The sequence below is a fragment of the Dermacentor silvarum genome, chromosome 2 (genome assembly GCF_013339745.2).
Source record: "Dermacentor silvarum isolate Dsil-2018 chromosome 2, BIME_Dsil_1.4, whole genome shotgun sequence".
In the NCBI taxonomy this organism is placed as follows: domain Eukaryota; kingdom Metazoa; phylum Arthropoda; class Arachnida; order Ixodida; family Ixodidae; genus Dermacentor; species Dermacentor silvarum.
Window position 1 is genome coordinate 86,311,455 of NC_051155.1, and position 13,817 is coordinate 86,325,271.

General features: G+C 46.2%; 1 protein-coding gene across 1 annotated transcript in view; it reads right to left on the reverse strand.

The window, feature by feature from the left end:
* Positions 1-499: 499 nt before the first annotated feature.
* The window catches only part of LOC119441588 (uncharacterized), a 39,782-nt gene continuing 26,464 nt past the window's right edge, over positions 500-13,817 (reverse strand). The window contains exons 7-9 of the mRNA XM_037706197.2: positions 11,829-11,968; positions 8,362-8,482; positions 500-794 (exon numbers count right to left, since the gene is read on the reverse strand). Of these exons, the coding sequence (XP_037562125.1) occupies positions 638-794; positions 8,362-8,482; positions 11,829-11,968 (418 nt within the window). The 3' untranslated portion in view covers positions 500-637. The remainder of the gene's footprint in view (positions 795-8,361; positions 8,483-11,828; positions 11,969-13,817) is intronic.

Genomic DNA, 13,817 nt, shown 5'->3' on the forward strand with positions numbered 1-13,817 from the left:
CTCACTCGCTCACTCGCTCACTCACTCACTCACTCACTCACTCACTCACTCACTCACTCACTCACTCACTCACTCACTCACTCACTCACTCAAGTTGACGCGGACGCACCTTCCGCGTTATTTTGTTCTCGGCGCAACAGCCAAATAATTTTGTCCATGCGCATGGGAGAGGGGATCGTCCCCATGACAACCCCCGGCCCGGGCGCCTTCGGACAGCTACTGTAGTCCTCGACTTGCTTTCACATTGAAGCTTACCCTTTCATCCATGTCGCTCTTTCTGCTCCCACCTCCTGAAACTTTCTGTTCCGTGGGAAGGGGGAGGGGGTCGGGTCGGAAAATTTCGGCGGGGGGGGGGGGGGGGGTTATCGACCCCCCCAACACGGCCCGCCGCCTGCCTACGCCTATGCTGTATAGTCTATCTCCAGTCCTGCTAGGCTCGACAAATGGCGGTAGTACTTAAATAAATCGTTGTCGTGTGTTAAGATTTTGTTCAGTGCTTTATTTATAATGTTTATTTTTGCCATCGGTAACCTTCCTGGAGCAGCTGCGGAAGCATTTCCTCTGCACACCACCTTGGCTCCCAACAGTGAGCAGATCCACAAGACGAGAGTTGTTCAGCGGACAATCGAGGGAACATTTATTTCCGCGCTTTCGCGCCGTCGGCGCACGGCTGTAACCTGTCGAGGAAGTCCAAGAGTAGGCCACGCGCACCCTGCACATCGGGCGTCTCCTCGCATCGGCGCAGGCGGGAGTAGCTTCGTTCCAGGCATCCGGACCAGCTGGAGCGTAGAAGTCTGCGCGGTGCGAAAAGAGGGCATGGCGGCTATTCCTTACTGTAACAACAACACAACAATCACAATGTTGTGTTGTAGCGACAGTCGAATTGGCACTTTGACGAGTTCAGATGAATATCAGGGGTGCAAAATAATGGGAGAGTGGCGGACAGACAAAGAATATTACGGATTAATTAACGGTGAACGTGCGTACATCATCGAGGAAGCAAAGGCTTCACTTAAATTCTCAGAGGTGCGTATTAATATAGGCAGCTGGGGCATTCCGCAAGCCAAGGTTCATGACCTCAAATAGGTAGAGGCCCCCCGGTGTGACATGCGCGGTTATTCACTCGATTCGTGTCGTCGACAGAGATCTGTAAACAGACTGAACGCCGATCAATATAGAAAAAAATACTACCAAATGCCATGTGGATAATCGACGGCTTCATCACGGCAGAACAATGAGTAAGCATTATGTGTTATCTTACGTGTATTGTTAAAATGTGAGGTAGTCCACCCAAGTTCACCGCGTGTTCGTCATCTTCAACCTATATGTTATGTCGGCTGCAAAACAAAGGAGTCTCCCAGCGATCTCGAATTGCCCCTGCCTTGCGCCAGTTGACTCAATGTTGTGCCTGGAATAATTTCATCAGACAACCTAGTTCTCTGCCGTCCTCGACTGCGGTTCCCTTCCCTTGGTGCTCATTATGTAACTCCAATAGACCATCTGCCCTACGTATTACATGGCCTTCCAGACTCCATTTAATGTCAGCTGACTGTCGGCTACCCTCGTTTGCTGGCTAATACACGCTACTGTCTTGCTGTCTTGCGCCTATGATATTTCGTTTAATAGCTCATTGCGCGATACTTATAAGGCTTCTCTGTTATCCACGAAGTTCCTGTCCCACATGTAAGTACCGGTAGCAGTGTGTTTATATACCTTTGTTTAGTTAACGGACATCAGGGGTCACCTCATAGATGAAACGAATACTCCACGATTTCTTTGATATTTTTGACCATTTTCCCAACTTCTTTTTGAATGACCTGGCGTTCGCTACCATACAAGCGATATATGGATTTTGGTGGATAATTCGCTAGTGTTGATAAAGTGCATGACGACGCAGGTCTGACCAAATGGGTGGTGGTCAAATTTCAAGGAGGTCGTGGTATGATGATAAAAAAAGACGAATGCTATCATCTTGTTAGGCGGATTTAACTGAGTGTGTTTAAATAAAATGCAGACATTATAACGCAAAGCGAGATGACACTGGATGAAGATATAAATATCCGCAGGTGGGAATCGAACCCCCAGCATCCGCATTACGCTTGCTTGGGTTGTTTTAGCGTTAAGCTACCACTGCGTATTCGCTGTCCCGTTCTTTTTTCACGTTTGACACTTCGCCTCCAAGGTTTCTACACTCGCCACGCTCCTCTCTGTGTTCGCTCTATCCTGTCATTATTTCAATCCTTGGTCGACCCTCTCCTTGTGTCTCCGTGTTCAACATTGCATCACAACTGCGGACATTCATAGCTGCAGCTCCTCCCAGTTTTGATTTTTCTAATTGCTTCTTTATCAAACATTTTACTTAACTGGGCGCACCAGCAGGCCGTACAGCAAGATGCATGCGTATCAACCATGCGAAAAATAAGAAAAAAAAAAATTAGCGGTGAATGCGAGAGAAATGTGTTAGCATTCCGTTCCACCTCTTTGAGGTCCCGGATCCGTCATTGACACCGCGTTCATCACGTTGCAAGGTGTTTTTGAGGAGCTCACTCGACACAGGCCCAGCTTCTTCGAGAAGCAAGGTGCAACAGCTGCGCCACGCGGTGCTCAGGAGCAGACCATCGGCAGTAGCACAATCGGTAGTGCAACGCACGCGTGATGCGGAGGTTGTGGGTTCGTCTCCTACTGGCGACAAGTTAGTTTTTCGTACACTTTCATTTCCCTTTTCTCCACTATTTTCTGCACTTCCATCACCTCTACCACGTGACCGCGGCTTGGCTTGCTTCCCACACTACATACACACACACACACACACACACACACACACATACATACATACACACACTTTTCTCCCCACTATGACACTCCTAATGCTAACGCATTAATAAATAAAGGAAAATAAAATCATGAAAGAGTCGCCTAAGTTGCGTTATTAGTTTTTATAACTATTGCCAAAGTGGTGACAGTCAACTCCCAGCTTCGAAACCTTGACCGGTAGGGTGTTTTGCTAACCATCTGGCTAACGACAAATTTTTCGTTCTCCAATGCAGCCAATGTGCTCGGCTGAGGCTAAGTCATAGGTGCCGAATACGGGGGGGGGGGGGGGGACCTCACTTAAAATATTATTGTGGCTAAAAGCGACCTGCATCATTGTTGACGCGGACGTACACAGCTTTTATTCATATATTTCGCTTTATTTCTGAGAATCCTGGCAATAGGAAAACAAGCGCATTAGAAGCACCAACGGCGGCTCCCTCATCCACATTTTTTCACTTCAACATGTTATTTTAATTTCCAGTGTGAACACCATGCACAGACACATTATATCTCAATATGTACACAGGACAAAATTTATGATATGTTGAAACAGAAAGAGTTAGCCAACTAACAATTATTTCTAATGATATAGATAGCCTATGTCTAAAAAATCAATATGTTGCTTTATGTTCAAGTCGCTACAGATTGCTTTGCACACTTTTTTGACACTGAAAAAGACCTGCATAGTTCAGTGACCCCTTCGGCTGAGTCTTTTATCAAAGGTGTGTGAAATGCACGTGAATGATGTGTGCCTCAGCATTGCTTCTCTTTCCAGTAGGTAATGCTAGCGACTCAGAAAAAAAAAACTTATGATAATTTACAACATTTATTGGGGATGGACACATCGCAACGTGCATGCAGTGGTCATAAATATATATAATTAACTTAGTAACCGAAGTGAGGCCAAGCCGGATTCACACGAAATCAGAATCAATAGCAGTCATGCGCAGCAGAGCTTCTACTAGGACTCAGAAAAAAAAAAGAGGCTGCAGTTTTTCCGGAAAGGCAAAAGCGAAGCATAAGATAACTACACGAAAAAGATTCTTCCCGTATAAATCCGCGTAAGAGCCGCACCCGCAACTTGAAAGGAAATATTAAAAAAAAATCCAACCGAGAAGCAATGGCGTTCAGCGCGATTCCGATCGCGCTCCACTGCGAATTTTCTCGCGCAGCGTACTTTCGCGCGTCGCAACTATAAAAAAATTAAAAAATAAGTCGGTTATAACTTAAGAAGACAGGAGAGGCGCCCCGCTCTGATCACTGAAGCGCAGCAGCCGATTTCCACCGCGACTAAAGAAATAGTCCCGCTGACGCGACTTCGCCCAGCTCGAAGCGCGGGCTGTCGGCGGGGTCACCGGCCGTCCGGCTGATGATGTCAGTCTAGAGTGCACACCCATTGGTGGAAGTTCGCGTGCACCCGCCTTTGAGGGGCAAATGCCACTGCCTTCTAAAATTGTACACGATTATAGATGGCGAGAGGAGGCGATCGCGGAGATTTACGGCGGATTTCATACTCGTAGTTGGAAAAATTAGATAAAATGGCCCTGTCCCTTGTAAGGCTAATTAAAATTGCGGCAAGAAAGTGCGGCCCTCACACGAGTCTGTACGTTGGTTATATCACCTATATGAATTGTAGTAACATTTACTCACTAATTAAAATAACAAACATCGTGCAATGCACGGACCGTGTAAACCTGTAAATATCCCGCTGGAAGACCACGAGCCGTCGCTATCACAACGCTGGCATTATGATGAACGCCGGCAGCGGGGGCGAACGGTTCGTACAACCATGCGATTCACCACGACCCCAAAAATTAGAGTCATCATCATCATCTGCATATTTTTATGTCCAGTACAGGACGGCTTCTGTCAGCGATCTTTACCCCTGTCTCTTAACTCAGGCTATGCGATCTGCAACACTTGGGGCACGGAAAAATAGCCCAAGAAGGAAGACAGCGCGCATGAAGTTAGCAGCCATCCCTGCTCGTCCTTGATCATTGCACCCCCTCCCCCCCCCCCCCCCGAATGATTACCAACAATTGGATACGGCACGCGGGCCGCGTAAGCGTCAACCGCACACAGTAATTTGCAGCTGCGGCAGGGCTAGATGAGAAGACGCGTGCTCTCCTCCCCATGCGCGCATTTGGTCACGTGACCTCCAAGCAACCCGAATATTGAGCGCGTGGGAAGATAATGTCCATCAAGTGTTATGGCTCAGCGTTACGAGCATTTTCTCGCACCCGTTATTTATGGGTCGCTCACTCATATGACTTTTGGACTTTATACGGAATATCACGGCGACGACGACAGCGAAAATTTGCCTGGAGTGTCGATACAATTGCTGTCGCAATAAAAGGAGAAATAGAAAACAGGCGTCGAGCTCGCTTCTACCGCGGCTGCGGACGTTGCAAAGTGCACCGGCTACAAACACAGCATGGGCACCAACTGCAAAACAAATAGTGGGAAGCTTGCTTATCCGTACTTCGCGAGAACCCGTCTGACGCTGAAAAGGAAGCGTATTTTCCACCGTCTAAGCACCAGCGGAATCATAACACTAAGCGCGCGGGGAGACAGCGCACGCGAAGGGACCAGCCATCTCGGATGACCCAAGCTTGAACTCGGCGCAGATTAACTCCAAAATGAAGCGCGTGACCCACATGTGTACGGCAGAGGCAGGAAACGTAGAAGTTGAGGACCCGCGTGTTCTAGCCGCTAGGCAAAAGAAGACTCCACGCCGGTATCAAGAAGGTTCCTCAGCTCACGTGTATCCATCAGCGAGTGAAATGTTCCGCCGGAGGTTCTATGAAGTAATTGAAACAGTGCTGCCTTCGCTAAACAACAGGTATCCACCTGATATGTGGCAGCATAAGTCCCACATTGAGCAGCCTGCCATAGGGAAGGAGACGAAGCATATATAACATAGTTCTACGGCAACGACCGTTTCTGGCCTAGTTTTAAGCAGTAATCCTAGCTTTACGTAAATTAGCCCAAACGACTACAACTGCTATTCTTACTGACTCCCGTTCTGTATGCATGCTCTTCCCTTACCGCCACTAATGATTCGCCCATGCTAAAACTCTTTCACTTGCTAGTGCCTATGTGTTCATTTGATTTGGGTACCTGGCCATAAATGTTTGTTTTTTAATGAAACTGCTGATTCACTGGTAAAGACATCACTTTTCGGTCCTGTTCTTCCTGTTCTACCAGTGACAGCACACATCACGGCGGCTAGATTTCGGATGCGATCAATTCGAAAAGCCTTATAAAACCTAGTTCTGACTGCTTCTTCAGATTATAAGCACCTGACATTTCCCTGGCGCAGCGAATCCTGTAACACAAAGATGCTTGAGGTCTCTCTCACCAAATTACGTTGCCGTATTCCCTCGCTAAGTTTCTACTTACACAGGTCGGGTTTGGTTCCCTCCCTCCCCTCTGCTCGTTTTGTAATGAGGAAGAGACGATACATAACTTTCTTCTATCTTGTCGCCGCTTTACTGCGGCAAGAAAACGATTGTTGGAAATACCTTTTCGAAGGCTTGGCCTGGACTTAACAGAACCTAATATTCTTTCGTTCGGGGCGTCCACTTGGGATTCAGCCACAGGGATGCTTGCTTCGCTGTCCAAACGTTTCTTACAGAATCCAAACGAATACCCTGCTAAATTCTATCTTTCTTTATCTTTTAAATTAATTATTACTCATTCGATATGACTTTCCTGTTTACTTTAACATATAATTCTACGCTATTCCATGTTAATTCCGTAGATATTCGGAAATTTATCCTCCATATTAATTTGGAACATTCCACCAATTTCTTGGCCAATCCCCCACCGTCGTAGGAGCCACATGTGTGATAAACAACAACAACAACAACAACAACAACAACAACAACAACAACAACAACAACAACAACAACAACCTTGAACCAGGACGCCTGATTTTGCACAGAGATATGCTGATTGACATTTTAAGCCAGCAAAGGTCGGCATCATTGCACACATTTGGGGACGTCGTGCACATGTTTACGGGGGGCAAGGGCGAACACCTGCGAAACCTTTTGCAGGAAATGGCCAAGTTAAAAAAAATTGCGTTGGCCATACCGATCTCGTCGACCACATCCGAGAGGTCCTTTTCTTGCCTTCGGTGACTGAAAACGCACTTGCGGTCGACGACTGGACAAGCCCGTTTGAACTATCTGGCAATTTTTTCACGCCCACAAATAACTCTCCCGCAAAACCAATTTGAATAAGATTGCCGACGACTTCATTTCCAGATCAAGTGCCCGAACGAAGACTTTTTCAATGATGATGAAATCATCGCATCAGACAACGAACTGCTGTCTTTAAGAGGAGAAAGAAAGGCACCAACTTACAAGTCAAAGCAAACCACCTGGCTTAGAAAAGAACGCAAAAAGTCATGCAAAGGAACGAAAATGGGGTCCATAACAGCGCAAGCAGAGTGAGACCATTTGGGTAAGAAAAGACGCGTGGTGGCGCTATTTGTAAAACTCCCTAGTCTATCTGTGCGTTTTTCTTATTAATTTTCATTCGTGGTATGCTGCATTTGCATCTCAATAACACAATCCACGTTGTTCCTATATTTGCTATCGAGTCCTTTCGCGCTTTTCAGATATCGCTGTCTTATTTATTTATTTGTTGATATGTTTATTTATTTGGGCACCTCATCATTTTTACTCTATAATCCTTTGTTCTGCCTCCGGAAAAGAAACGAAACCAGTGGCATAAGGCATGCTTTGACATCTAATGAAACTATGGCGTTATGGAATCACATTATACTTATGCTAATAATTCTAGTTATAAGTAGTGTTCAGAAACTGTTATATACTGTTTAATGTTTATATATATCATGTATTATCTTCTCAATAACTGACCTTTCGTCAGGAAAAGATTTCTTGATTGTATCTTTTGTATTCAATCGTTTACAAGGCGTTACATTGCTTTTTCATAGATGTGTACTTGTGCGACTTAATACGCACAAGACACATGTATCTCCTTAACGTGCTTAAATAAATCCGCTTGTCGCGTGGCTCAACCAAGAGACGCCAGTCTCTTGGCGGTGCGAGGGGACCCGGGCTGTAAAACTGAATTGTCTCCTACTCTGAGCTCTTGCAAATACTCATATAAGCTCGTCACTTCAGTGAATAATCTTTCGAGGTCACACGAAGTTTCCAGTGTAACTATTATTAAAGGTAATATATATGCATACATAGGTGGGGTTCGGAAAACTGGTCAGCCCCCCCCCCCCCCCTCCCGTAAAAATGAGAAATGTCCGCCTATGGGCTAAGTCATTCGCTGGGGGAATGTTCGTTTTAGTAAAGAGTGCATTGGCACCGTAGAGCTACTCGGCACCGCGCACGCGTAATTAGAAACGCTTGGTAACACAGAGGGGGCCCATTGGAAGCATCATGAAGCGCAATCATGCGCTAGTCGACGCAGGGCCGACACATTGGGGACAGCGTTATTATCGGCCCTCCGGGACACTCCAATCGTCCGCCCTGCCCAACAAGTGCGTCGTCCGCGTCGTCTCACCTGCACTGCTCGTCCGTCCTGGCCACTCCCAGCAGGTGTCGACCCAGAGGCTTGCTGGAGTCGCCCAGGGTGCATTCGCGGAACATCTTCTCGTCCCAGCATGAGCTCGTCGCCGTCAGGTCTGCGTCGTTGAACAAGTGCGTGTGACTTTTATCTGCAATGTGACGCACTCGTAGGAAGAAGACGAACTCCGATGCGATGGAAGGCGATCCCCAATAGTTGACGTTACGTTCTTTGAAAGAATTAAATAAATTTAGCCGCTAAGGAAGAAAATATCAAGGCCAGCTCGTGCTACTTTTCATCTGCACTTAGTAAGTTTTAAGAATAAATTTAGGTCAAAATACGGGTGAACTCCCTCACGAGTTTGCTGCAGGAGGCACATTTTTATTGCGATAGCAATTATATGGACACTCCAAAGCAGATTTCTGCCGTCGTCGTCGCCGTCGTCGTCGCCGTCGCCGTCGCCGTCGCCGTTGCCGTGAGGTTCCGTATGACGTCAATGGAGATGAAATCGTCGCCGCGCGCCGCCGAACGCTGTACGTGCGAGTGAAAGGGCGCGAGGGACGCGCTCTTTCACGGGGAGTGAACCCACGGCGGAGAACAAACGCGCGTTCTGCGCCGCGCTTCCTTAAGGGCTGCAGAAGTAGGCGTCTCTTTCCTCCTTTACAATCACCATATATGTAGAGCAAACGCGCCTTCTTCCGACGTGCGAAAGGCGGGGGGGGGGGGGGGGAGGGAAGGGAGGTGACTTTTAGCTGCGGCACCAAGTGCCTATTTATATCAGAGGCTCCGGCAACAGTCAGCAACGCCGCACGCATTTTGTGCGAACGTGGGCAAAACGCCGATGGCGTCGACATTAGTTCTGCGTGTTGCCGGTGCTGCTGCATGTCCAAGTTTATACAGCTGATAAAGCTACTATCATTACTCCGTATAGCTCTCTAAAAATTTGCTATCGCAATTAATGCTTCGCCTTTCAGGTGAAACTGCGACCACTTTTTTTACTCGGACGTACCACAACGCATCCTTATAATTGCGACCAGGACAAAATCAATTTCTTAAAATTATCTGAGCTAAGGTTTCTTCCGTAGGGCATATAAACTTGGAACTTTCGCCTTTTATTTATACTTCTAATTTCTTATGTATACATTTTGCATATGTGAAAGCAGTACTGATATGATAGTTTCGAATTGTAATCCTTTGCCTTAAATGAAGGTCCTAGACCTCGAAGCCCCAGAAAAAGTACTGGCAAGCCTCAGAGAGTCATAAAAAACTCACTGTAATAGCTTTTCCATGAGCCAGTTTCTGTTTCGCTTTTTCATGCTGCCGTGCTGCCACTGGTTGCGCGGCCCGAAGTAGAAGCACGCCAAAACGTTATGATGTTCTGCTCCCACGGGACCACCTCACGCGTCATGAAATTCTGACCAATACACATCCTAGGAAACAAAACAAACTCGCACAAAAGTCAATATAGTAAACTATTTTGGCTGCTTGGAGGGCTCTGTAATATTACTTCTTATCTGACAAGGGACACAACGTTCCACCCAACAAGTCACCTCAGCGTCGGGCATTTCATCTTGTAGTTTTCCGCTCCGACGCGTTCGTCTCTACTTCCGGTTCAGGCGTGCGGGGCGCTCGACACTCGTTATGGCGCGATGGCGCGACTTCCGGCCACCTTGCCCCATCAGCTTCATTTATTTAACGCAGAATGAGCAATCGTTAAGGCGAAAGCCTTATACGTCTCATCGTTCAGTCGACCTCCAACGTCCTTGAGCGAAAACTGGGTCGTCGAAGCGGAATTGTACACAATGACGACTCGCTGTAGTAATTCACTTACTACACCGACCCGGCATTGTGTCTTACCGCTAGCGCGCGCAACAGTTATGGTGTGCGGGTCACCGTCGTCATGGTCTTCTACGAGTAAGCAAAGCAACGCTCACGCAACAATTGTGATGTTGCGCGGGTCACCGTCGTCATCGTGTTAATTACGATAGATGCTTATTCAGGCACCCGAACCCACAACCTTCGGTGGGAGTCGAACCCTCGAGCTTATGTGGGAGTCCAACCCACAACCTTTGGGGTTAAGGTGAACTTAATTAAGGCACAGTTAATTAATATAGAATTAAGGCATTCGAACTCAGCAGCTTTGGTGGAAGTCGAACCTACGACCTTTGGTGTTAATTATGGCGAGGTTAATTAAGGCACAGTTAATTAGGGTCGCGTCAATTTAGGCACTCGAACCCGCGATCTTTCGTAGAAAAAAAACAAGTAATAAGAAGTAACAATGTCTAGTAATTTAGTGAATGTCTCTTGAGCGCGCAGGCCATCGCCTTCACCCTCTTTGGCGTATGCTAAAGTGACTGTCAATTTTTGTATTGAGAATGTTTTCCTGATGACGAAATCAGCCAATATCGTTGGTTGGTCTCGCTACATTGCGAAGGCTAGAAAGCGATTTTTCACTGCTTTCGACACGGTATTGTAAATTCCCTGCTGCATGCTGTGCAGTAATATTTGGCTCACATGTTCACAGCGGCCTCGACGACAGATCCGCAACGTTTCCTTGCCATGTTCAAGAAGTGTTTCAGGTCCCGTTTATAAAACGTTGGTAAACCACACGTCATTCCTTTCAAAGTAATCACTACAGTATTCTCATTACTCGTGTAATAAAGGAAGACGCGGTTTCACTATTCGCATCTTACTGTTTGAAGTTATGCCGCAATGGCCGTACGTTATCGTATATGCGTGTTTGATATCTAGGCCCGCTATCTATGGACGTCATTCCTATTGTTCCGCAATATCAATACATAGGGTAATAGAGAACAGATTATCTCCTAAGCAGTGACACTGCTTAGCCGATCTGCAATTCTTCGAATAGCCTGCCCTCTTCGGCTCCCTACTGAAGCTGAAAACTGTACGCTCGAATTCTTATACGATGCAACAGCTACGTGACCGTTAAAGGACTGTAAACCTTTGTGGCCACCTTCACGCTTTCTACTGGTTCTCGGAAACATATGTCACTCATAGTGGTATGTTTCTGTTACAGAACAGAAGTATGAAAACCATAACCAGAGACCTTCAACGCCTTTTTGCCATACCCATTTGCTGGGAATGATTTGTACAGCACCCGTACAGAGAAATACAGACTCAAGCTGCTCTTCCAGTTGGTACATTTATGCAATGTAGTTTTCCGCAGTGCGAAACATGTTAACTGCAATAGCAGGGCATTTCAAACTTTCTTATATTTCGTGGCCCTACTCTCAATCCATTGCTCCTAAAGTTGGTGCTATACAGGTACAGAGAAAATGAGTGAGCTGTCACTGGCTGCTGCACCTGATGCTAATAATAATTACATCTAATTAAACATAATTGGTAGTCACCCACTACTTGAAGCCTTCTTGCGCGTACCAAACGCTTATCAAACTCTGCTCATGCTGGTGGGTGATTTTCTTGGAAGAGTGCGGGCGACTTACTGGCCAGCAGCGCTGGTGGTGCGGTGCACAGGGTTTGCTGCGCAGCCACCATGGCCAGGTGGAAGCGGTGCATCGTGTCCCTCTGCTTGCGTGTGCACTTGTCCAGGCCGTCCTGGGGCTGGCACGGAGCTGGCTCTGCCCTGCGAACGCGCCGAACAGCTCCCTCTTTAATGGTGCCTACACACTGGAGCAAGATAGACAGTATTCTGCCGACCCGCTGATCTGGCAACATATTTGGCGAGTTGAACTTAGGTCACAGCGGTTGATCACACGCAGCTTTCCACAGTGGTCTCATCTTCCTTTAACTGTTAACCTCTTGTGTTTCTCGCTAATGAGGTTCCTAGATTTGTCACGGACCTGTCGAGAACCCCGTGAAGGAGAAACGCGATGTAATGTGCGCGTTAAAATTGTTTTCCAACTTTAAGGGTGCTGATTTGTTTTCCATGGCAAACACCCTTGCGCTTAAGGGGTAAGATTTAATCGTTAATGGAGGAAAATAAAGTTTTCTTTTTCGACGACGTTTTACGACAACTGAACATTACGACACGAAAACGGCATTAAGCAGTGCACGACACGAAATCTCCATGAAATAAAGTTTTATTTAGCTATGAGCGTCAATCTCCCTTTTCATACTTTTCGCTGAGCACCAGCTGGTCAGAATCAGCACAAATAGTTTCTAACTGTGGCTTCTCTCATCACGGGTGTAGTTAGAGCTAGCCCTTTTGAACAGTAATTTTTAAAGCCCTAAATATAGGGATGTAAGTCATCGGAAAACCCCGCATCCTTAAGGGTGTGAAAATTTTAGCTATGGGGCCCCTCGTCGAGCGGATTGAAACAGGACCGCAGTCTCGATCGACACATCGCTCGGGTGTCATGGCATCACTCCCGTTAGCTGCCGGCCCAACCATCAAATAACAGCAACGACCAGCGAGCAGCAAAATACTACACGTCTTTGTCACTATCTTATTCACGACACCTCGATCCCTATTGCATCCGACCACTAGCATGACCTCGCGGATCCGCGCTTTCGGGATTGATTTTATTCAGGAGGCGTTAGTTTGTATAGCTGATCGATATAGCACGGTGAACAGGTCCTGCGTAGCATGACTGCGCCGCATTCTTACCGCTTGTTTGCTCCTTCGTAATGTTCGCCGACACACAAGTTTGTTGCCTCGAATACGATTACCATGCTTTCTTCAAAGACAAGGTGAACTACGTTAGCGGGTGCCCTCGACTAAGAAAAGAAAAGAGAAAGTCGAAATATGGAGCAGCAAGATGAAGAAGTATCTATTCACTCATGGAAATATACATAGCAACGAAATATACACGAGGAGGTCCAAAAGCTCTGGTATGTTGGGGGCCCTCCTGTGCAAGGTTTCAAAAACAAATCAGGCTAACGCAAATGCAGCAAAGAGGTAAGGTTGCTACTAACACAATAATCAAGTACTAACCTACCAAAAAAGTTAACTGAGACATAATAAAGCTTAGCATAATATGACGTTACACAGAAGTATAATGATTGAAAACTTACTAAAGCGTACAAAGCACGGTAAACGACATTGCAGTAAAATAATCACAAGTCAAGCAAAAAGAAAAATAGACCCCTTTTGAAACTTCCTATACTCGGATAAAGTTTAGTGTTAGTTGGAAAGAAGTGCGTCGTAAACAAAGAAGTGAATTTTCCATAATTAGTATTAATTTTAGGCAATAAGAAGTTATCTGAGGCAAATCGAGTTGTGTTGTGATTAACAAGTCATTTTCTGATAAAATTTGTGAGATAATTTTTGAATGAAGGGAGTTTTAAACAAGGATTGTCATGTTTATTTTAGTAGCTTATGAATTCTGAGGATGTGATGCTCTTGCAAAAGTGCCGATGCGTTACATCGGTTTCATTGGAAAGTAATAATGCAGATGACCTGGCTTTGAAGGTATTGAAAAGGAACTAGGTGAGAGTGATAAGTATTACTCCATGACGCAATGCAGTAGGTG